Source organism: Myotis davidii, unplaced genomic scaffold, assembly GCF_000327345.1.
Source record: "Myotis davidii unplaced genomic scaffold, ASM32734v1 scaffold599, whole genome shotgun sequence".
NCBI lineage: Eukaryota > Metazoa > Chordata > Mammalia > Chiroptera > Vespertilionidae > Myotis > Myotis davidii.
Window position 1 is genome coordinate 1,106,532 of NW_006290772.1, and position 23,794 is coordinate 1,130,325.

General features: G+C 55.8%; 2 protein-coding genes across 2 annotated transcripts in view; both read left to right on the plus strand.

Annotated features, from left to right (window-relative positions):
- The first annotated feature begins 794 nt into the window (after positions 1–794).
- On the plus strand, positions 795–18,330 carry CLCN7 (chloride voltage-gated channel 7). The gene is made up of 24 exons (XM_006763932.2): positions 795–947; positions 4,589–4,660; positions 4,804–4,869; positions 5,308–5,440; positions 5,746–5,855; positions 6,595–6,675; positions 7,339–7,401; positions 7,498–7,581; positions 8,739–8,832; positions 9,089–9,153; positions 9,635–9,751; positions 10,308–10,362; positions 10,760–10,820; positions 11,410–11,548; positions 11,940–12,033; positions 12,710–12,879; positions 14,125–14,176; positions 14,407–14,534; positions 14,826–14,911; positions 15,311–15,440; positions 16,165–16,224; positions 16,319–16,495; positions 16,831–16,911; positions 17,132–18,330. Exons 1-24 carry the CDS (start codon positions 909–911, stop codon positions 17,216–17,218), a joined length of 2,244 nt encoding a protein of 747 aa, XP_006763995.1. The 5' UTR covers positions 795–908; the 3' UTR covers positions 17,219–18,330.
- A 459-nt stretch (positions 18,331–18,789) lies between these two features.
- CCDC154 (coiled-coil domain containing 154) overlaps positions 18,790–23,794 on the plus strand; it is a 9,571-nt gene continuing 4,566 nt past the window's right edge. The window contains exons 1-6 of the mRNA XM_006763957.2: positions 18,790–18,831; positions 20,333–20,613; positions 20,700–20,889; positions 21,101–21,147; positions 21,488–21,583; positions 22,033–22,156. Coding sequence (XP_006764020.1) covers positions 18,790–18,831; positions 20,333–20,613; positions 20,700–20,889; positions 21,101–21,147; positions 21,488–21,583; positions 22,033–22,156 — 780 coding nt within the window. The remainder of the gene's footprint in view (positions 18,832–20,332; positions 20,614–20,699; positions 20,890–21,100; positions 21,148–21,487; positions 21,584–22,032; positions 22,157–23,794) is intronic.

Sequence of the window (23,794 nt, forward strand, 5' to 3'; positions counted from 1 at the left end):
TGTGTCTGGAGAGCTGGCCTGGAGGCCTGTGGCAGAACTACTATCTCATGATGGGGGAACACATGGAGAATGGGTTGGGGGGCTCTGGGCCTGGGTTTTTCTTGGCCAGGGGAGGATGGCCAGGAGGACACCAGCAAGGTTGCCTGCAGCCCTGGGTTCTGGTGTCTAATCTCTGAAGCTCACTAAAACAAGGAAGGGCAGGGCCCCTGCTGTAGGGAAGGCCTGGGCTTCCCATTCTGAGGCTGGACATCCTGATGACAGGCTGTGGGTGGTGGGGACAGGCCTGGTCCAGCACTGGCCCTGCTGTCGTCCTCCACACAGTAGGTGTGGGTCTATGCCAGCCGTGGGCAAACTACGGCCCGCGGGCCGGATCCAGCCTGTTTGAAATGAATAAAACTATTGAAAAAAAAGACCGTACCCTTTTATGTAATGATGTTTACTTTGAATTTATATTAGTTCACACAAACACTCCATCCATGCTTTTGTTCCGGTCCTCCGGTCCAGTTTAACCGTTTCACTGCTAAGGAGCGCTATCGCGCTCTTCTTATTTAAAACAAATTTATGTAAACAATTGGTATTTTTTAAATTTTGTTGTTGCAAAGCAATACAAGTGAGTTTATTGTGTAAAAGTGTTTTACATTTTTTTCCCATACACGCGCAATTAGTGCCGCAGTTTTGGCATATGTCCGAAAAAAATACGTCAGCAGCCAAACGGTTAACCCATTGTGGCCCTCAAGTCAAAAAGTTTGCCCTCCCCTGGTCTATGCTCTCTCGCCAGGGCCAGATGAGGCCAGGCTGTCCCCTGGTGGGATGGTGATGCTTAGTGTAGCTTGGGCCTGTGGCTAAGTACCCTGTCATTTCTCTTCTGCTTCCAGTCGCCCTATTCGGCGTCTTTCCAGATCGGACAGATGAGCAACGTGGAGCCGGACGATGAGCTTCTGGACCCAGTGAGTGGGAGTCATTCCCGTTTATACCCAGGAAGGACAGACGAGGCCTGCTTGGTGGAACTGCAACCTAGCCAAAGGCAGACAGTAAATGAAAACCCAGAGGATGGCGGGTGTAGGGCTCTGTGAGAGACGTGCGCAAATCTATGCAGACCTCGGGCAGTTTTGTGTATGGCTCAGTGACAGACATGGGCAATTCTGTGCAGAGCTCAGGGACAGATATGGACAGGGCCATACAGAACTCGGAGACAGAAATGGGCTGAGCAGAGCTCAGAGATAATGAGGAGCAGACACTGGGCCCCCCAGAGCCTAGGTGACCAGGGAAGGCTATTCTGAGGGGCCATGTTCCCCAAGGCCAAGCCAAGTAGGGTAACTGTGACAGGTGTTGAATGCTGATGGGAAGAGAGGAAGCAGGCCAGGGCGGGTGCTGTGGGTGGAAGAGGAATGCCAGGTAGGCTGGAGGAGGGCCCTGGGGGCAGGGTGGGCATCTCAGGGTGGATGTCCCTGGACAGCGGTGATGTCCTTTTCTGCCCCTGTGTCAGGCTTGGACTGTCCAACAGCTACCAGGGGAACATGTCCTGAGAATGTCCAGCCAGACTTGCATTTGACTTCCTCCTCGGGTGTCTTGTGGTCCTGATTTTCATTCCCCTGATGGCCAGTGATGTTGAGCATTTTTCATGTGCCGATGGCCGTTTGTATGTCTTTGGAGAAATGTCTATTTAGATCCTGTGCCCATTTGTAATCAAGTTATTTCTGTTTTAATAATTGAGCTGTAAGAGCTCTTTATGTAGTCTAGACACAAATTGCTCATCAGGTACATGATTCGAAGAAACTTTTTCCCGTTTTGTGGATGTCATCTCACTTTCTGACAGGGCCTTGTGAAGCACAAAACCCTTTAATTTTGATGAAGTCTGGTTTACCTATTTTCTTGGGTTGTGCTTTTGTTGTCACATCTAAGAAACCACTGCCTAGTCCAAGGTCATAAAGATTCACTGCTGTGTTTTCTTCTAAGACTTCTATATTTTTAGGTCTTTATCGTTTTTCACTAATTTTGTAAATGTGTAAGGTACAGGTCCAGGTTCATAGTTTTGCATTTGGATGTCCAGTTTTCCCAGCACCATTTCATGAAGTGACTATACTTTCCCTGTTGAATTGTCTTGGCATCCTTGCAGAAAATCAATTGGCCATAAATGTGAGGTTTTATTTCTGACTCTTGACTGTCTGCTGTTAATCTCAGTCTGTCCTTGAGCCAGCACCACCACTGTCATGACAACTGTAGCTTTATAGTCACTTTTGAAGTCAGGAAGTTTGAATCCTCCAACTTTGCTCTTCTTTTTCAAGGTTGTTCTGCCCCTGAGACATCTCTTGCATTTCCATGTTGATTTTAGGATCAGCTTGTCAATTTCTTTTATGCTTCCAGATGGAATTTAGAGATTGTGTTGAATCTTAATGTTAAGTCTTCTGATGAACACAGGATATCTTTTCATTTATTTAGGTCTTCAGTTCCTTCTTTTCAACAATGTTTTATAATTTTCAGCATACAAATCTTACACTTTCGTTATATGTATTTTAGGGATAAATTTTATTTTACATATTATTTTTTATGCTGTTGTAAATAGAGCATAAAATATTTTTCCTTAAAATATATTTTTATTGATTTCAGAGAGAGGAAGGGTGAGAGAGAGCGAAACATTAATCATGAGAGAATTATTGATTGGCTGCCTCCTGCATGCTTCCTACTGGGGATTGAGCCCTCAACCCAGGCATGTGCCTTGACCAGGAATCAAACTGTGACTTCCTGGATCATAGATCAAGGCTCAACTACTGAACCACACAGGCCGGGCTATGGTTGTTTTCTTAATTGCATTTCAGATGGTTCGTTGCCAATGCATAGAAATAAATTTGATATTTATATACTGATCTTGTATCCTTTAGTCTTACTGAATGCATTCTAACAGTTTTTTAGTCTATTTTGGAGGGTTTTCTACATATAAAATCATATCATTTGCAAATAGAGTTTCATTTATTCCTTTGCAATCTGGATGCTTTTTATTTCATTCTCTTGCCTAATTGCCATGGTAGAACCTCCAGGACAATGCTGAATAGCAGTGGCAAGAGCAAGTCTCCTTGTCTTGTTCCTGAACTTAGGGGAAAAGCTTAGTCTTTCACCATTAACAGCGATGTTACGTGTGGGTTTTTGCTAAATGCCTTTATCAGGTTGAGGAAATACCCTCTATTCCTCGTTGCTGAGTGTTTTAATCATGAAGAGGGGTTGTTTTGTTGTTGTTGTTAGCCTCACCTGAGGATATTTTTTCCATTGCTTTTCAGAGAGAGTGGGAGGGAGGGGTGAGTGGGGAGAAACATCGATGTGAGAGACACATCGACTAGTTGCCTCCTGCGTGCACCCAACCGGGGGCGGGAGTGAACCCAGTAACCCAGGTACATACCCTTGACCGGGAATTGAACCCACAACTCTTTGGTGCACAGAGTGATGGTCTAACCATTGAGATACCAGCTAAGGCAAGAGGGGTTGAATTTTGTCAGATGCTTTTTCTGTGTCTATTGAGGTCATATGTATTTTCTGTCCTTTATTCTATTAAAGTGGCATTACACTTGTTTCACTCACAAAACTTCTGATAACAAATATGTGGGGGTTTTTCCTCACACCAACTAATTCTGTTTTCCTGGATACCACCTGGTTGTCCTACAAGTCAGTCCATTCTGACACTAACTGCATGATGTTGGCACAGACACCACAGGCAAAGGGCTCAGTCCTACTGCCCCCACTTCAGACCCCAGTCACAAGTCCAGGTTGTCATTTGTGCTTGTGACTGACCAGCTATAAATCACAGTTCCCCAGACCCCTTCCTTAGGTCCATAATTTGCTAAAGGGCTCACAGAACTCAGGGAAATATTTTATTTATGTTTACTGATCTATTATAGAGGCTACAAGTCAGGAACAGCAGACAGTGGCTGCACAGGGAAGGATGCAGAACTTTCATGCCCTCCAGGAGCGCCACCCCACAGCACCTCACGTGTTCACCAACCCAGAAGTTCTCCAAACCCCTTCATTTAGGGTTTTTATGGAGGTTCCATTACACAGGCTGATTTAAGTCATTGGTCATTGGTGATTAGCTCAATCTCCAGCCCCTCTCCCTCCACCGATGTTGGGACTGAAAGTTCCTGTCCTCAAATCACACCTTGATCTCTCTGGCAACTAGCCCCATCCTGAAGCCTAGGAGCCCCTATGATCCCTCCAGCTCATTAGCTCACATAAGACACTACCCAGAGATGCCCAGGATTTTAGGAGCCGGGTGCTAGGAATTGGCACAAAGACCAATAATATATTCTCCAGTGTACCACAGACGTTACAGTAATTGATTTTCAGATGGTAAACTCCCCTTGCATTCCCGGTGTGTTGTAGGATCTAACCCACTGGCGTCTTGTTGAGAATTTTATGTCTGTGTTCACAAAGGGTGTGCATTTGTAGTGAGTTCCCTTTCTTGTGGCATCCGTGTTTAGCTTTGGGGCCAGGAGAGTAGTGACCTCATGAGATGAGTAGACACGTGCTCTGTCCTCTCATTTGTGCTTTGCTCTTCAACGTGCTAGGTTGTCAGTATGTGACTCTGCCTCTTCCTTTGCAGGATATGGATCCCCCTCACCCTTTCCCCAAGGAGATCCCGCACAATGAGAAGCTCCTGTCCCTCAAGTATGAGGTGGGCCTCCTCCCTGGGTGCCCCTGCCCCACACCGCCCCAGGCACTTCATCCCCTCTCCAGCCTCACCCCCACCACCTTCCCGACGTGAACCCGGGACACCAGGGTCAGTCATTGTGTTGTCTGTGTCACCCTGGTCTGCAGAGCTTGGACTATGACAACAGTGAGAACCAGCTATTCCTGGAGGAGGAGAGGCGCATCAACCACATGGTGAGTCTGGGGCCGGGCAGCCTGGACACCGCCCTAGGGACCCACGGGCTGGGCTGGTGCTACTCTCCCACCTGGGTGTGGTGATGGGTCCCCTCCATCTCCCTGCCCTCAGTCCTGTGCCGCAGGTTCTGGTTTGTGTTCTGGAGCAAGAGACACCCAACACCTGATACAGGAAAGGGCGGTGTGTTACATTTCAAATACAACAAAGAAGGCTGTTCTTAGATGTCAGCTGCAGTGGACAAGATGTCAGCAACTGATTGTGGCTTGGTTGGGAACGTCATCCCCCACCCCACCCCAATGCTCCATCACCTCTCAGGCATTGACCTGAGGCTGCCACCATCGACTTGGGGAATTCCAGGGCCAGTCATGCCGTCGCTAGAGCAGCCTATGGCTGATGTCTTGCCGCTGCACTCACCTCTGACTAGTGCCTCCCCTCAGGCCTTCCGGACGGTGGAGATCAAGCGCTGGGTCATTTGTGCCATGATAGGGATCCTCACGGGGCTTGTGGCCTGCTTCATCGACATCATGGTGGAGAACTTGGCCGGCCTGAAATACAAGGTCGTCAAGGACAGTATCCTTTTCGGAGGGGGCCCAGCACAGACAGGGTGGCACTTAGAGCAGAGCGTAGGGTCCCGTGAGTGACTGTGCATCCCAGAGCGGGCCCAACAGGAGATACCCCTGGCCTGGGTGTTTGCCCTCCAACTGGGAGAGTTGGGACCGGGCAGTGGAATGTCTCTGAGATGTGCAGTTAGTGCATCACCCCCTCCCCGCCTCCCACTCCCCCCTGTGTACTTGGGGGTCGTGCTCGTATCAGGGTGCGGCACCCTGGGGATGTACTCAGATGGTGGAGCTGATACTCGTCCTTGATGAGCCCAGATATCGACAAGTTCACGGAGAAAGGAGGGCTGTCCTTCTCCCTCCTGCTGTGGGCCACGCTGAATTCTGCGTTCGTGCTGGTCGGCTCCATGATTGTTGCCTTCATAGAGGTACGGCCACCAGGGAGCCCTGGATGGTGGGAACTGCTCCAGCTCACCTACTGCAGCTTCTGCCAGTGAGGTTCCCGCGGTCACACTAGTACAGATGTTAAACGGTTCAGTAAGAACACCCTCCTTACCCTGGTGGTGCGCCCACGCCCACCCCACATGGCAAAGACCATGGGGAAACACACAGCTCACTTCTAGGAGGTCCCAGTGGTCCAAACAGAGGGGACCACCCACCTGAGGGGATCAGACCCCCCTAGGGATCCCTTCATTCCAGGACTCTCCCAGAAGCCCTTCCTAGGGCCTGCCTCTTTCTGTACTCTTCCCTTATCATGAGGTGTTGGAAGGAAGAAGGGGAAACATCCAGAAGCTTCTATCTGGTGTGCAATACAGTGTCCCCCTCCCAAGGGGGATCGAGGAACTCTGGTTCCTCTCAGCTAGTGCATGATATGTGCCTTCTGTCTGTCCTAGTGCGTCCCCACTCTGCCCCTGTGGGAGACACTGCATGCACCTCCTTCCATTTCCACACCCAACCCCTCTCACACCCCACAGCATTTGCACCCCTCGGTGGTCGTTCTACATCTGGGGTGGGGAGAAGTGGGAAGCCCCTTCCCAGGCAGCTGTCCTGTCCAGTCCCATGTCATCCCCTCCCCACCCTGAGCACCATGAGGCTGAGTCTCCCTGGGCCTCCTAATCTACGTCCATTCATTCAGCTTGGCCAGCTCCATGTTCTCTCTCCTTCCAGCCAGTTGCTGCTGGCAGCGGGATCCCCCAGATCAAGTGCTTCCTCAACGGGGTGAAGATCCCCCACGTGGTCCGGCTCAAGGTGAGGAGGTGACCCCTGGGCTGGGAGCACGGTGCCCATCATGGGGATTCTTTGCTGGGTTAGAAACCTTTTGTTTGTCCACCTGCACCTCCTAAATTCACCAGACCATGTTGTGTGCTGCTGACGAGCACGTGCATGGATGTGCTGGAAGATTGTGTACATTTTCTTTGGAAAGTGATGAAAACTTTCTCTGCACATTTTATGTAACAGAGATGCTTCAGTGGTGTGCGTGCTGTGGAGCACCGCTGTGGAGCGTGTGTGTCAGTCCCTCACAGGGGCCAGCATTCCAGAAAGAGAGCACCTGTGTGGAGTGGGAGCCTTGCTGTGCGCTCTTTCCATTTCTCAAAGTTTTCCTAACACTCATGCTTAATATTCTTGATGACACACTCGTTCCAAGGGGCTGGCAAGTCAGGCTTCCTCCCATGGCCATTTCCCGTGTTTCGGTCTGCGTGCCTCAGCCGATGCTCTTCTCCCGGCCCCATCTGGGGAGCAGAGTGACCTCAAGGGGGCGCGGTTGTGCTGGCCCCTCCGAGTGCCTCGTTGTCGCTCATGGGTGCTGGTTGTGTTACTAGTCTTGCTTTGTGTGCAGGGCTGTGGCTCAGGTTCTCAGACAGCATGCAGTCTGTAATCAGAGACTTAACACTCTTTTCCTTTGTGTTCCAGACGCTGGTGATTAAAGTATCTGGTGTGATCCTGTCTGTGGTGGGCGGACTGGCGGTGGGAAAGGTAATGCAGCCCGAGGAGCGCTGCTCGGGCCTGAGTCCCTCTGCCCTCCGTGTTCTCCCTGAACTCGCCTGATGGGGGCTGTCCTGCACTTTCCAGGAGGGGCCGATGATTCACTCGGGCTCCGTGATTGCTGCTGGGATTTCCCAGGGGAGGTCAACGTCACTGAAGCGAGATTTCAAGGTGAGTCCTCCTGATGCAGATGTCGACAATGAGGGTGACCATGAACGTTCCTTGGAAAGCGGGCCCCTCCTGCTCTGTATCAAGACCATCCTGGCTTCGCATATGAGGGTCTCCACAGAGTTCTGTCCTGCTCGGAGCCTGGTTCGCAGGGTTTGGTGGGTGTGCATTTCCCTGAGGAAATGGCCTCAAAGGCCTGTGTGACCTAGAAAGTCCAGGAGTGACGTGCTGGCAGACAGAAGATGCTTAGTGTCCAAGATACACTTCAGAATAATGTCACGTTTCCCCAGAGAGCCACCCGCTTTGTGATGGGCATTGCACTGAACGTATATACGAATTTGGAGACAGTTAACGTTTTTTTACAGAACAGTCTTTTAAAATCAAGATACACTTAAGGTTTTTTTTTTGCTGTTGTTGTTAATCCTCACTCGAGAATATTTTTCCATTGATCTCTTTTTTAATTTTTTTCTTTTTAATTTATCTTTATTGTTGAAAGTGTTACAGCTGTTCTCTATTTTTCCCATTGACCCCCTCCACCCCATACCTACCCCTCCTAGGCCTTCACCAGCATATTTTCTGAGTCCATGGGCTAGGCATATACGTTCCCCGGTTAATCTCTACCTCCTCACCCCCCACCCCTGCCTTATTTCTGAGATTCATCAGTCTGTTCCATGCTTCTATGTCTCTGGATCTATTTTATCCATCAGTTTATTTTCTCTGCTGATTTTTAGAAAGAGAAGGAGGGAGGAAGGGATAGAGCTAGAAACATCAATGTGAGAGAGACACATTGATTGGTTGCCTCCCACATGCCCCCCTAGGGCAGGGATTGAACCTGTAACCCAGGTACATGCCCTTGACTGGGAATGGAACCCCAAGACCCTTTGGTGTGTGGGCCGACACTCTACCCTCTGCGCCACACCGGCCAGGGCCTAAAGTTTAATTCTTGTGATAGAATCTCTCATTATTTTCTTGTGGTTGTTGGTGTGCAAGGAAGCTCTCTCTTGTTGCCTTTTCGGTTCTGCAGTCTTTGTGAACCCAGGAGTTGATAGCTGTCTAGAGACTTCCTCTCCCTCCACCGCCTCCCTCCCTGTCCCCTTCTGAGAAGTGCCCTTGGGGAAGCTGGCTAATGCCCTGTTCCTGTCTGTTCTGTCCCATTGCAGATCTTTGAGTACTTCCGCAGAGACACGGAGAAGCGGGACTTTGTCTCAGCAGGAGCCGCGGCGGGAGTGTCTGCTGCGTTTGGGGCCCCTGTGGGTGAGCAGGGGCCCTGCCTGGTTGACAAGTGACGGCCTGTGTTGGGAAAGCCAGGCTGTCTGTGCCTTGAGAAGGAATAGTTTAGGTGTTTGCAGACTTGGGTGCTGGGTGGTGGTGAGGATGTGGGGTGCCTCCCAAAAGGTCCCATGGCTGCCTCTCATGTGGGCTTGGTGCCGTGGGTCTGGGTGTGAGGGGCTCTGGGTGCGGGGCTCCCTGTGCCTGGGTAGAAACTTCAGGCTGGGCCACTGCGTTCCAGGCGGGGTCCTCTTCAGCTTGGAGGAAGGTGCCTCCTTCTGGAACCAGTTCCTGACGTGGAGAATCGTAAGTGCCCACAGACGGCGCCGCTCCCCAGGTCAGGCAGCGCCCACGTCTCACCTTGGTGTCCTCCATGGTCAAGTGGACACCACACTCTGGGCCCACGCTTCGGTGCCCTCACCTGAGGGGCCTGTTGAGCTGTGTTGGAGCCACGCCCCGTTGGATTTTTATGGCCCAGCTCTACCTCACTTGACCCTGAAGTGTTGCCTCCTGCCCTTCCCCTGTCAGTCGGGTCACTGTTCCACCCTGGGGCTCCTTGAACTCCTCATTGGGAACCCCCAGACCTCATACACCTTTCCTCGGCTCTGTCCTGGCTTGACCCCACACTCGCTTGCCCAGCCTCCTGTCCTTTAGCTTTTGGAGGGGCTCCAGGTGCCTCCTGAGTGAAAGGAGAGGCAGCCCCTTCTCCGGCAGCCCCTCCCCAGCTCCCAGGTTCCTCTCGGTGGGCACTGTTGTTCTGATGGTGCTTGTTTCTCTCTCCCCACAGTTCTTTGCTTCCATGATTTCCACCTTCACGCTGAACTTCGTCTTAAGCATTTACCATGGAAACATCTGGGACCTGTCCAGCCCCGGCCTCATCAATTTTGGAAGATTTGACACGGAGGTAATGTGGCCCGTTGTCCCAGTCACTGTTTCTGGTTCTCCGTGCTCGGCCACGGCTGTTTACTTAAGGTTCAGCCTGAGGCCTGGGGCTTTTGGGAAACGCCATCTCTTCGCTGAGATGGAGCTCTGTTCATAAGCACCAGGGCCAGGGGTGCTCTTGGGAAGCACACATCCAACCTGCTGTGCAGGGGAGGAGGCCCCGGTAGCCAGCCCAGGGGCACCTTCAGGGTTGTCTCCACCATCTGCACATTGTTGGGCAGTGACACAGACTGTGGTCCTGGGCACTCACGCACCAGCTTAGTGGGGGTGAGTAGGAGAAACCGGCACCCCTAGGAAGGCCGGGACCAGACACTGCAGTTGCCAGACATTGCAAGGGGGCCCTGCTTCCGGGACGTCCTTGCACAGGGACACAGTGGAGCTCTGGGGTTGTTTGGGTCACTAGACGTGTTCCTAGGTCTCTCCTTCCTGCCCCCTTGCCTCCCCATCTGTCAAGTCTGAGTGGCAAGAAGCTGATGATACATTTCCTCACAGAACATCTGCTCTTCCTCTTTGCACAGACGATGGTGTACACGATCCACGAGATCCCCATCTTCATCGCCATGGGCGTGGTGGGTAAGGGCCATCCCCAGAAGGACACCAGCCCACCTGGCCCCATGCTTCTCCATCACTCGAGATGGCGGCCCCCAGGGGGAACAAAGCCTGTGGTGGGGTCAGGGCCCGCTTTGAAATGGCTCCTCCAGGGCCACCTCAGGAGAAACCCGCACCATAAAGAAACCAGAGCTCTGCTTCTCCATTGGGAAGCCCATCTAAGAAGGACTGGCCCCTCGACAGCATCCATTACCCTCAAAACCTTTTCCCTGAAAGGAAGGCAAAGCCCTTCAGAAATAAGCCCCTCTGTCTGTCCATCAGAGCGTGGTGATGGAGCGCAGGTATTTCCACAGACCCCTCCCAGTCCCTCTGCTGCGGGACAGCCCGGCCGTCCTTACACAGGACTCCTTCCTGGCTGCAGGTGGTGTTCTTGGGGCTGTGTTCAATGCCTTGAATTACTGGCTGACGATGTTTCGAATCAGGTGAGAAACCTAATTTGTGGCTCCTGGGCCTTTGAAAATGGACTCATTGTGGGCCATGTGCCCACAGGGCCACATGGAATGCCACCTGCCAGTGTGCATTCCTCTGTGGTGGCTTGTATGTGAGGGGACAGCATGGGGCTGGGGGATGGATGGGGTAAGGCTAGGGGAGGCCTGGCAAGGGAGGCATTGCCTGTGGATCCAGCATCCCTGGGGTCAGGGTCTTTCTGGCCTCAGTCTGGTCTGCCCAGGGCCATCGTGAGCCCGGGCATAGTTAGCTGGCACGGCTTCTCTTGCCATTTGGAGAGCCATTACTGGAGCTTTGGGGCGGGGCTTGTGGGGGGGCAAGTTCTGGGCTTGGGGAAGCACTTCCTCCTCCTGCAAAAATTTAAATGATGTTGGAGGGCACCCAGGAGATGATCTGAGGACGTGCAGGAGTCTGGGTAGGTTGATGACTAAACGTGCTGCATCACCCCCCTAATTAGTGTCGTATTATCAGCTCTTAGTATTATCAGCTCTTATCACAGGCCCAGGTTGCCTTGGTAACTGCCCAGGTGTCCAGAGGCCTGGTCCATCCCAGTGTTTGCTCTAGGTACATCCACCGACCCTGCCTCCAGGTGATTGAGGCCATGCTGGTGGCCGCTGTTACAGCCACTGTCGCCTTTGTGCTGATCTACTCGTCCCGGGACTGCCAGCCCCTGCAAGGCAACTCCGTGTCCTACCCCCTCCAGGTAGGAGGTTGGGCCACCAGGCAGGGGGCAGGGCAGGCCTCTGAGGAAGAGCACTCGCTCCCCAGTCCCGGCAGGAGAGCTGGTGGCACAGCGGAACTCAGAGCTCTGGGCAGCACAGGCTGGTGTGTCCTCAGAGGGTCAGGCAGCCTACTGGGTGTCGGGAAAGCTGGTGTTCTTTCGGGCTGGAGTCTCCCCGGCCCTCCTCCCAGAATGTGGCCTGACAAGGACCAAGGAGGACTTCAGAAGTCGGGGCTGTGGGTATGGACCCGAGAAACGCAGCCTGCCTCCCCTCCGAGGCAGCAGCCCAACCTCATCCTGCCACGTGGTTGGCGCTTGATGCTGGGCAGGACTGCCCCATCCCACTGGCCCGTCCTCTCTCCCAACCTTGCAGCTCTTCTGTGCAGATGGCGAGTACAACTCCATGGCTGCCGCCTTCTTTAACACCCCGGAGAAGAGCGTGGTCGGCCTTTTCCACGACCCCCCAGGTGTGTGCCCGTGCTCAGCGCTGTCAGATGCACGTCGCCACGGGCCCTGCCCCTCTGGCCTGATCTGCAACAGCCCACCGACACTGGGCACAGAAGCCAGAGTAGATGGCGTCAGACTCTTCCATGGTGCTACTCCCTGGTGCTGCTCTAGCGTCATCTCTCCCCGTAGGACCCTTAGGCTGTCTCTGATGGTTTTCTGTCACAAATAAGACTGCTGGGACTTTTCCGGTCCTTATGCACGTGACAGGAATCCACACATTTAACAGAGAAGCATTTACATGTGGGGAAAGGCCACGCCCTTTCTAGAAAGTGCTGAGTGAAGCCAGCAGTTGGTACCAGGCCTCCTGACATGCTGGTCCGGGGTTTCTGGAAGTTACCTAGTGTGGAATGTGGCTGGTGGCCTTCTCCCCTAACCCCCGTGGTGCCAGCTGTTCGCACACCGGTTTTAGTGGCCACCTTGGCCTCAGGTCACTGTCCTGCTGGCTGCACTGTGCCCCACTTGCCCTGGCTCCCTCCGTCCCCGGGCAGGGCAACCATTCTCCTGTCTCCAAAGACCCAGGCCCCAAAACTCCATGCTCTGGCCTCTGAAAATGGGGACACTTCTGGGGGTTCGCGGGGGTGTCTAGGGGTCAGGATATGACCTGGAGGTGCTGACTGGCCAGCCTCTCTCCACTAGGCTCCTACAACCCCATGACCCTTGGCCTCTTCACCCTCGTCTACTTTTTCCTGGCCTGCTGGACCTATGGGCTGACAGTGTCGGCTGGCGTCTTCATCCCGTCCCTGCTCATTGGGGCCGCCTGGGGTCGGCTCTTCGGCATCTCACTGTCCTACCTCACCGGGGCCGCAGTAAGTGGGGTCTCCATGCAACAAGCGCATGGGACCAGAGCTGGGCTGGAGGGAAGGGGCAGTTCTGGTGCTCCAGCCTCGGGGCCACTGTGAGTGAGGGCAGTGGGCTCCCAGTGCAGTGGTCAGCGCCTCAGAGCCTCTGGTCCTTTTACGTGGTCGTCGTTTTCTGGCTGCTGCTGTTCGATAGGAACATGCCATTAATGTAGCCGTCCATGTGTGTGGTCCAGAGACAATGTCGGGGGGAGACGCTCTGTGGTTATCAGTGAGCGAAGGTGACATGGAAGGATTGGGCGCCCAGGCTGCGGACACTGGTGACTGGCTCTGTGTGACAGGCCTTGCCCTGTGCCCTGTGGCCTCCCTGGCCTCCCTCTCCACCTGCCACCACGGACACCATGATTTTAATTTTATGTGCAGTCCCTTTTTTTAACGTTAGCTATTCAAGTAAGGGTTTTTAAAAAACTAAACAGAGCAGGCGAGTCTCTGCCGCACTGTCCCACCACCCACTCCCCTGGCCAGACGTGGGACAGGCTTTCCTCGGGTCTCAGGTTTCCTCCGGGACACAATGTTTTGTGGTTTTTAATTGCAACATGATTCACACACCATACACCCGCCCTTTAAAAGTACAATCCAGTGGTTCTATGGTGTGTTCAGAGTGTAACCATTGTGACTGTCGGTTCAGGACATTCTCATTACCCCAAAAGAAATCTGTCCCCCAGCATTCACTCCCATGCCCCTCAGCCCTTGGCAGCCGCCATCTGCATTCTGTCTCAGTGGCCTTGCCTGTCATGCCCGCTTTATGTGAGTGGGTCACACACCAGGTGCCATCCGTGTCTGGCTTCCCTCACTGAGCGTGCAGCTTTCAGGGCTCATCTGTGTGGCAGCACGTGTTGGATTGTCACTCCTGGCACTCCCTCGTCGTGTGGTGCAGGCATTTCTGCAGATGACAGTCACTGCACACATGGTGCTGGCCTCTGTCCCTGCACGCACCTGTAGCTCTGCCTCCATACGCAGTGTCCTCCTGCCTCGTGCTCCCGGGTTCTCCGGCTTATGCCGACGGCGTGATTCATGCAGAGCGTCCTGGATTGGTATTTGCAGGCTTTGTATTACTGAGGAGGAGCAGGCTGTTTGCACGTGTGCATAAGCTCTCCTGGATGCGACGTTGCTGAGCCCAGGCAGCCTCGTGCATCTTGGTGGGTTTGGGTAGGTGGTGCCACACCCAACACCACCTCTGTGTCATCCCCACAGATCTGGGCAGACCCTGGCAAGTACGCCCTGATGGGAGCAGCTGCCCAACTGGGTGAGTCCTGTCTGCCACGTGGGCAACCCAAGGTCAGGAGGAGCAGGTACCTCATGGAGCTTGAAGGCCGGGTGTTCAATTTAGTGTCATCGACCGCTCCCTGCAGGGTGTAGCTGGGCCCTGAATGGATGGCGACGGCCCTGCAAGGAGAACATGGGCAGGCAGGGGTGCAGGGAGGGGCTCGAGACCACCCCTACCTCTCCCTACCCCACCTCTCCCTCCCTGGGCAGGTGGGATCGTGAGGATGACGCTGAGCCTGACAGTTATCATGATGGAGGCCACCAGCAACGTGACCTATGGCTTCCCTATCATGCTGGTCCTGATGACCGCCAAGATCGTAGGAGACATTTTCATTGAGGTGCAGCTGGTGGGAAAGGCCTCCCTGCCTAGCACTCATTGTGGGTCCCATCCCCATGCCCTGGTCTCAGAGCCTGAGAATGTGGGGACTGGGCTCTGTAGCAACAGAGGAGGGAAGGGGGCCCCTGCAAAGACATCCCCCACGTTGGTGGTAGACACAGCGTGCCTGGACCCCTCCCTCAGTGACAGGCACATTGCTCTCCCTGAATCCCCCCTTGGTAGCTGGTCATTGCACCCTGGAACCCCTCCCTCATGTCAGTACTGTGCCTGATGCCTGTCCCCTCCTCCCCAGGGCCTGTACGACATGCACATCCAGCTGCAAAGTGTGCCCTTCCTGCACTGGGAAGCCCCGGTTACCTCGCACTCGCTCACCGCCAGGTATCACCTCTCTCCCCGTCTTGGTTTCGGCTGACGGCTTGCAGGCCTGGGGCTTCCTCTCCACACTTAGGCCGAGGGCAGTGAGTGGTGCCGACGCTCTGGCAGGGTGGGTGTGGGCAGCCAGGAGCAGGAAGGAAGCCACCCGCTTGTGCAAACATCTGGGAGATGCTCTCCAGGTGTCGGGGCTGCAGGCACCACCCAGGACGGTTCTCCCAGGGCAGCACTGGGGCTCTGTGGCCTCCGGGCTTCCTACTTCCCTTCTCGTGGCTACTGCATCCAGCAGCTTCCTGCCTGTTGAACTTCATTTCTGCTGTGAAGAGAGACCATTCAGGAACCCCCAGGGACCCATGGTTTGTGACCCTGTGGCCAACAGTGGACCAACTGTGTGCTCTTCCACAGGGAGGTGATGAGCACGCCGGTCACCTGCCTGCGGAGGAGGGAGAAAGTGGGCGTCATCGTGGATGTTCTCAGCAACACGGCGTCCAATCACAACGGGTTCCCTGTGGTGGAGTCCACTGACGATACCCAGGTACAGGGCCTGGGTGGGTGGACCTGGGCCCGCTGCTGTCCCACGGGTGCCCATGGCCTCAGGTCAGGTCCTGCCTCCCTCCCTCACAGGGAAGCCATACTCTTCCCCTGTGCCTGTCAAGCAGGGCATGTTGGGCAGGGTTGGCTTGCAGAGACATAGAGACTTGTCTGGGTTTATGGTAGAAGTCCACTAACTGAAAGGAGCCGAGTCCCACAGCTGTGTGAGTGCTGTCCCCGTGGGTAGGTTAGTGCCAGGCCCAGTGTCATGCTCATACCCCACGCTGCACCATCAGCCGTGGCTGTGCCTGTTGTCAGGAGAGGCCTGACAGCACATGTGGCCCGCCCAGTCCCAAGCTCCCAAAGGTTTAGGATGAATTTTGTCAGGGCCGGGTCTGCATCTCCCCCCAGCACATGCCGCAACCCAGGCACTTGGTTCCTAGCTCTTCGTTGTGAGTCCCCCTGCCCCTCCCAGGTGTTTGGGGGTTAGCAAGCCTGTGCCTTCGGCAAAGCCAGTGCCTGTTGACTGTGACCATACGTTGATGGGGGGGGTGACGGGGAACCTGACTAGAGCCAAGGTCCCCGAGCAGACACCCTGGACCTGCTGCCCAGACACTGCCTGCCCTCCTGTTCGCACCTCTGAGCTTTCAGCAGGGCCTCAGCCAGGCAGGCAGGTGCCAGGATTTGGGCTCTGCTCGCAGACAAGGCCATTTGTCTCTTCCCTGCAGTCAGCTCGGCTCCAGGGCCTGATCCTGCGCTCCCAGCTGATAGTCCTCTTGAAGCACAAGGTAGGCTCCTCGGCACCTCCGGGTGGTGGGAGAGGCAGGCTGGGAGCTGGGGTTCTGACATGCCGTGCCCACTGCCTGTCACTGCTGCCCACAGGTGTTCGTTGAGCGGTCCAACAGGGGCCTGGTACAACGGCGGCTGAGGCTGAAGGACTTCCGGGATGCCTACCCACGCTTCCCCCCAATCCAGTCCATCCATGTGTCCCAGGATGAGCGCGAGTGCACCATGGACCTCTCTGAATTCATGAACCCCTCCCCGTATACGGTGCCCCAGGTGCCTGATTCCCTCTTGCAGGGTCTTGAGTGGCCTTCGGTGGCTTGCCAGCGAGGGCTGGGGTGGAAACCATGGAGAAATGGGAAGAGCTCCATCCTTACACCCAGGATAAGGATTGGGGGATGGGCATGGCTGTAGAGCCAGACACCAGCAGCATGACTGGGATAGGGCTGGTTGGCATGGGGGGAAGGGGTGCTTTAGGACACATCTTGATGTCCTGGTCACGGTGGGTGTGATGGGAGACGGCCAGCCCTGAGCTTGGCGGGTCCTGCTTCTGCTCTTGGCTGGAGCCAGTCTGGGCCAGTGGGCAAGCTGAGGCCCTGACCACATTGCAGGAGGCATCTCTCCCTCGGGTGTTCAAGCTGTTCCGGGCCCTGGGCCTCAGGCATCTGGTGGTCGTGGACAACCACAATCAGGTGAGTAGCCAGGGAGGGCAGAGGGCCCCTTTTCCTGCTGGCCTGCCTGCCCTGGCCACAGGGCCACAGGTGCTCTCTGCAGGAGACTCTGAGGCCCAGGATCCAGACTGGCCATATGTACACCTCCGGGTCTCCCCCAAGCTGTGCTGCTCCCCCCACATGCTTCCACAGAGGAGGAGTGGAGCCACTGGATTCCTATGGCCTGGCTTTGTTCCCACAGGTGGTCGGGCTGGTAACCAGGAAGGACCTGGCCAGGTACCGGCTTGGGAAGGGGGGCCTGGAGGAGCTCTCACTGGCCCAGACGTGAGACCCTGGCCCTGGCACCTCACCTGGGGTCCCGAACACGCTCCTCGGGCGGCAGCAGATCTGTTGTCCTCAGACCTCGGGATAGCCCAGCTGGTGTGTGAGCGTGACCATCGATGGGCACCTTGTCAGTGTTCCCCACCCTCCCCCTTGCCTCAGCCCCTTGGATGTCACTCCATCCTCCTGTTTCTTCGCCCTCAGGGAGCAGATGTTCATGCAAATGCTCGCTTCCTCAGAGCCAGCGAGAGGTTGCGTGTGCATGTTTGCATCTCAGTGCGTGTTTGCGTGTGTTCATGGTGTGTTCACGTGTGTGAGGCAGCGAGCAAGCTGGGCCCTGTGTACTTGAGTGCTGCAGGCCCCCCTGGGCGGGGCCATCCTGCTTCTCTCCTCGTGACTCTCAGTGCTGGACAGAAAGACCACGCCGCCTGGACACTGCCAGCTGGAGGCCTCGGGCCTTGTCCCCACGGCCCAGTCTGCGGCCGTGAGGTGATAGGCCTGTGCAGCTGGGACCTACCTGGGCAAAGGCCCAGCCGAAGGACCAAAGGCAAGGGCTTGGGGCAGCAACTGGAGCAGGCTGTCAGGAAGTCGGCTGTTCTCCAGATTCCTGCGTGTGCCCTGGGCCGCAACCCCACTCAGGAGGCCATGGGCTCTGTGAGGAAGTCTTGGCCAGAGGAGAGCTGAGAACCACCCGTGGGCCTGAACCCGAGTTCTGTCGCACATGCCACCCAAGCCCCCTGGAGCTGGAGTCCAGATGAACAGCTGTTGCCGCTGGGAAGGCAGGTCTTCTCAGCATGGGGGCTGCGGTGGGCCAGGGCCCTGTTCTGGGCGGCTCTGATTCCGGGCCACGCCACTGGGCTTTGGGCTGAGCTGCCGAGCCTGCAGCAGGGACGCTGTTCCCCTCCGAGGAAGCTTTTTAAAGGTGATTCCCCAGTCCCCACCCATCTCTGATGAGGGGACTCAGATGCTTTAGTGGGAGCTGGTGGGTGCTGCGCCTTGGTTTTAGCCCCTTTCAAGGGGTTGGGACCAGTCCTGGTGGGGAGTCCTCTGTGGGGGGAGCAGATCTGAATGTGGGAAGTCTGAGCAGGAGAAATAAAGGAATTGTACCCAGACAATCTGCGCCAGCTTCCTGTTTCTGCTTAGCATGGACCACAGTCTAGCAGCCTGGGATTCCAGGGCCATGGGGTGGGGGGTGTCTGGGATGAGACCCTCCTCTGCGTGATGCGGGTGGTCAGCACCCCAGAGGATGTCACTGGGAGGGAGACACAGATGAGAGGCCAGGAAACCAGGGGGTTGTGTAGCTGGGCCCTCACACTTCCTCAGGAGGGGACCCCCGGGCACCATCCACGCATCCTCATTCGAATGTCTGGGCTGTGTTGTTCCTGGGCAGCTACAGAGCCCTGTGGGGAGGGCTTCTACCCAGAGGCCCTTCCGTCAGCAGGCGGCTCAGCACATCTGTCTCCAACCTGACCAGCTTGGCCACCAGGCCTGTGGTGTGGCTCCCCCTGTAGGAGAAGTTGACAAGCATTCTTGTCCCAGGGAAGCCCCAGCCAGCCCTCAGTGGCAGGTCTAGGTGACATGGGGAAGGAGGGGCTAGAGGGGCTGGTGCACCGGCCTGAAGTGAGACCTAACCTTCCCCAGCCTTCGCACGCGGTGGGGAGGAAGCGAGGACAGCATGTCACTCACTCTGTGTTGAGTACATGTTGAAATGGTATTTAGATGAACTGGGTTAAATGGACTATTGAAGTTCACTCCACCTGGCTACTTCTTTTTTTAATGAATTTTATATATTTTTTAGAACTTTATTTTCTGCAAAGCCAATCAAGTGTTGGGTGGGAATGGTGCAAAAGTTATTCTTGCATATTCAGGAACAGCAAGCACTCAGTTACAGAAAACAAGAACTTAAAATATTTGAATCAAAGGCAGTACCCTGCTACTCTTACTTTAAAACTGTCATGTTCTTTCTTAGCAACAAAAAAAACATTGATTTCAGAGAGGAAGGGAGAGGGAGAGATAGATAGAAACATCAATGATGAGAGAGCATCATTGATCGGCTGCCTCCTGCACACCTCCTACTGAGGATCGAGCCCGCAACCTGGGCTTGTGCCTGACCAGGAATTGAACCGTGACCTCCTGGTTCAGAGGTAGATGCCCAACCACAGCCATGCCGGCCAGGCTCCATCTGGCTACTTCCTTACTGTGGCTGCTAAGAAAGTTAATGTCCCGATGTAGCCCACACCTATGGCAACACCCTGTCTCCTCTGATAGTCCTTCAGGGCCTGTTTTCTTGGCTGCAGGACTGGCTGTGTTCAGTCCGTCTGGGGTCCTGGCCTTCCTGCTCTGGTTTAACGACCATGGAGCCAGCAGTTGCTCCTTGGCATTGCTCCTGCCCAGGCCAGAGGCCTCCTGACCCTAACCTCTGGTGCCACCTCAGATCCTTCCAGAAACAGGCAGTTGGGGAGGCCTTGCAGGAACCGGAGAGTTGAGGGCTCGGGTTCCATTGGCAGTTGGGCCAGAAATTCACGAAGTTCTGGTAAGGAAAAGAAGGTTCCAGAAGAGCCCCGCAGCCCTACCTACCTTGGTATTGTCTTGGAAGGAGGTGAGATATGAGGACCGGAGCTCATCCCTTCACACCCCATGTGTCCCCCCCCAAAGTCCAGGGCTGACTTCCCTGCTCCCCCAGCCACTCCCCTCCCCGCCCCCCCACAACCACCCTGGTTTCCAGCTCTGGGGTGCTAGGCCAGGGCCTCTTGGCAGTGGCCGAAGCCAACAACAGTGGCTGCTGATGAAGCTGGGTCCAGTGAACCAGGTGCAACTGGGGTCAGAGCCAGGAGGACGGTCCAGGGAGGGGCCTGCAGAGGGGTGTGATCCCAGGTAGCTTCACAGCCTGGGGGCTCCCTCTGGCCTGGCCAGACAGGACATTGTCCCATTTCTGCTGCCCAGTGCTGTGTCCTCAGGCAGGGAGTGCACCTCTGAGGCCGAGTTTCCGGTAGCGGAGCAATGAGAGCCGAGCCCTCTCTGGGCCGGGCTGTGTGACTGAGCAGAAGGAGCCCCAGTGAGCTGGCTAGGCACACTCCGTGGCAGTCACACTGATTCTGGGCCCCTGTTAAGCTCCATCCAGGAACCAGCAATCCTGTCAGCCCAGAAGGCCAAGTGGCGAGCTCGAAGGTGCCTTCCTGCAGAGCTGGCTGATTGCAATTCCTCATCCGGGGCTTCGCCCCCCTCGCAGCTAAGCACTATCACCCTGGAGGACCTGGGGCTCCTCCTGGAGGAAGGGCCGGCCAGCCCCGAGCTCCTGAGTCTGGAGGAGATCTCAGAGAGGTATGAGCCCAGCTGCCTGGTATCCACCACTTCTGTCCCAGAGCAGGACACCCCCAAGCGGTGGAAGCAGCTGGAGCAATGGTGAGCCCCGTGGGGGTGTAGTGGGAGAGCCACACGTCAGCCTCAAGGCACGTGTGCCGACTCGGCCTGCCCCTCGTCCTGGCCAGGGTGGCCGACCTGCAGGCCGAGGTGGTGTCCCTACGGGGACACAAGAACTACTGTGAGCGGGCCACACTGAGCCTTCTCCAAGAGCTGCGCCAGGTGCAGGCCAGTGTGCAGCTGCAAGACTCGGAGCTGAGGAAGCTGAAGCAGGAGTTACAACAGGCAGCTGGGGTCCCTGAAAAGGAGGCCCTGGAGGTGAGACACCCACCGGCTGGGAGGCAGGTCATCCCCACGCACAGGCCGGGCTCCCCCATTCCCAGGGGTCGGGCAGCTGCCTCCTGGACCCTGAGCCCAGCTCAATGCTGCTGCCCAGGCTGGGAGCCCAGAGAATCCCACAGGCTGTGTCTGTGCTGGTCAGGCTGTGAGGGCCCAGGCCTACACTCAGCCTACACCCTCCTCCTTGCAGTTCCCCAGCCCCCAGAACCAGAACAAGATGCAGGCCCTGGACAAGAGGTATTCCCATGCTTGCGGTGTAGGTCTCAGCAGGAGGGAAGGGGTTGGGGAGAGCAGTGGCTGGTGCCGGACCCCTCAGAGCATCAGCCACAGGGTTTTTTCCCCCAGTTAGTTGTCTTGCCCCGGTAAGCAGTACATGCCCATGGCAGAGCTCAAAAGGTCTGGGTTTGTATGAGCCTCGGCAGCCTACAGAGGCCTGGGAAAGGGGTGGGAGACTTGCTGCTGGGGCCCTTGGCTGGGCTTCCAGCCCCTGAACGCTGCCCAGCCTGCTCTGGGCTTCTCCTGGCCACCAGGAGGGTAGCCGGGCAGGCCCCAGGCAGAAGCGGCTCTTGTGTGCCAGGTTGGTGGAGGTCCGGGAGGCCCTGACCCAGATCAGGAGGAAGCAAGCACTCCAGGACTCAGAGCGGAAGGGCACCAAGCAGGAGTCCAACCTCAGGTGGGCACCTCTCGCCTCCCTCCCCAGGGGCTGGTTCTGGACCTGCTGTGTGTGGCCGTGTGGGCGTCACCAAGGCAGGGAGGTGTTCACATACCCTCGGTGCCAAGCTGCGGTTGACAGGGAGCCTCAGACACCTTGTGGATCTTCTGTGGGAAAAAGACTTGAACTTGGGTCCCCAACCATCCTCTTTCCCACAGGTCCCTCCCTACCAGGGCCCAGCACTCACCACATGGGGGAGGGGGGGCGGCGCTTGCAGGAACACCAGCGTCTTGCCCCCTCTTTGTGTTTGCTCAGGTGAGCTACGCACCCCCTGCTCCTCAGGCCTGGAGGTCAGCCTAGGGCCCCAAGTGCAGCTTTGGCCTGAGAAAGGCCCTGCCAGCTTCCCTGTGGCTCCCCAGCTAGCCCCTCCCGCTGGCCGGGTTGCTGTGACCTTTGGCCGGTGCCCTCAGGTTGACCAAGTTGGCCAGGAAGCTGGAACAGGAGGAGCAGAACCGGGAGGAGGCCTGCAGTGCCCTGAAGAGGAGCCAGGAGGAGGCCAGCCAGAAGGTGGACCAGGAGGTGGCCAGGCTGCAGGTACCAGGCAGGGCGGGCAGGCAGCTAGGCTGCCAGAGACAGGGTCCGTCTGGAGGAAATCCCCACATGCCCAGCCCAGCCTGTGTCCTTCCCCTTACAGGTTCCTCCCTCTCTCCAGCTATCTTTTTAGTTCCCTCCACGTGATCAGACTTGGGGGGTGACCCCAAGTCCTACGCTGTCTAATACAGTGGCCACTAGCCACAGGTGGCCCTGGATATTGAAATTAGCTAACTTTTTTTTTATCCTCACCCAAGGATATTTTTTCCCATTGATTTTTACAGAGAGTGAAAGAGAGGGAGAGGGAGAGAAGAGAGAAACACTGATGTGAGAGAGACACATTTGCCTCCCACATGTCCCCTACCAGGGCCAGGAGCCTGCAACCAAGGTACGTGCCCTTGATGGGAATCTAACCCCAGACCCTTCAGTCCACAGGCTGACGTTCTATCCACTGAGCCAAACTGTCTAGGGCGAAATTAGTTAACATTTTAGACAATTTAAAACTCGGTTCCTCCATCATGTGAACCAAATTTTAAATGCTCAGCGGCCATGTGTGGCCAGTGGCTGCAGATGGGGCTGCGCTGAGATGGAGTGCCTTCATCACAGAAAGTGTCGTTAGCACCAGCTCAGCCACCGCTCCTCCTCCCCTCCCTGTGCAGCCAGCACCCAAATCAAGGAACAACCTCAAAGCCCGAAGCCCCTTCTTCAGCCATTTTCAACCTCGTGCTGCCCTCATGCACTGCAGAGCTTACCTTCCTGAAGACGCACCTCCCAGTGCTCGGGCCCCTGGGCTGTTGCAGGTCCCCCTCCAGCGGGAGGCGGGGGTAGGGGGGCCTGGGCCAGTGGTCGGCAAACTCATTAGTCAAAAGAGCCAAATATCAACAGCACAACGGTTGAAATTTCTTCTGAGAGCCTAATTTTTTAAACTTAAACTATACAGGTAGGTACATTGTTATTAACTTAATTAGGGTACTCCTAAGGCTTAGGAAGAGCCACACTCAAGGGGCCAAAGAGCTGCATGTGGCTCGCGAGCCGCAGTTTGCCGACCACGGGCCTAGGAGGTGGGTCAGGGCGGGGGGCAGCCTCTTCCGCTCTGCAAATAGAGACCAGGGACTGCGCTGCACACCAGGGCGGCCCCAGCTGCTGCCCACATAGCTCGGCTGCTCAGCTTCGGGAGTTTCCCTCCCGCCTGGTTCCCTCAAGTGGCTGCTTGCTGCCCACTGGCCAGGAGCTCCAGTGGCACTGGGCCCCGGGGACTGCCAACATGACAGGCGCCTGGTGGGATGCCTGCCTCTTCCCTCAGCCCACTCTAGGGCCCGGGTCTGCAAGCTATGGCCCATACCTGGTTTTGTCAATAAAGTTTTATCAGCAGACAGTCACTCCCATTCGTTTACTATTGTCCACGGCTGCTTTTGCTCTGGAACCACAGAGCTGAGGAGCTGTACATAGACCCTGTGGCCCATAAACCTGAAACATCTACTCTCTGGCTCTTTACAGATCATTTGCCCAGTCCTGCTCCCGGTCACCCTGCACAGGCAGGGAAGCTGGCCTGGGCTGGGGCGCACCGGCACATGCATTCGACCTCCCTGCCTAAGGCTCCCAGCTCTGGGTGTGTTTTGGTGGTAGCTGGTATGCCTTCTT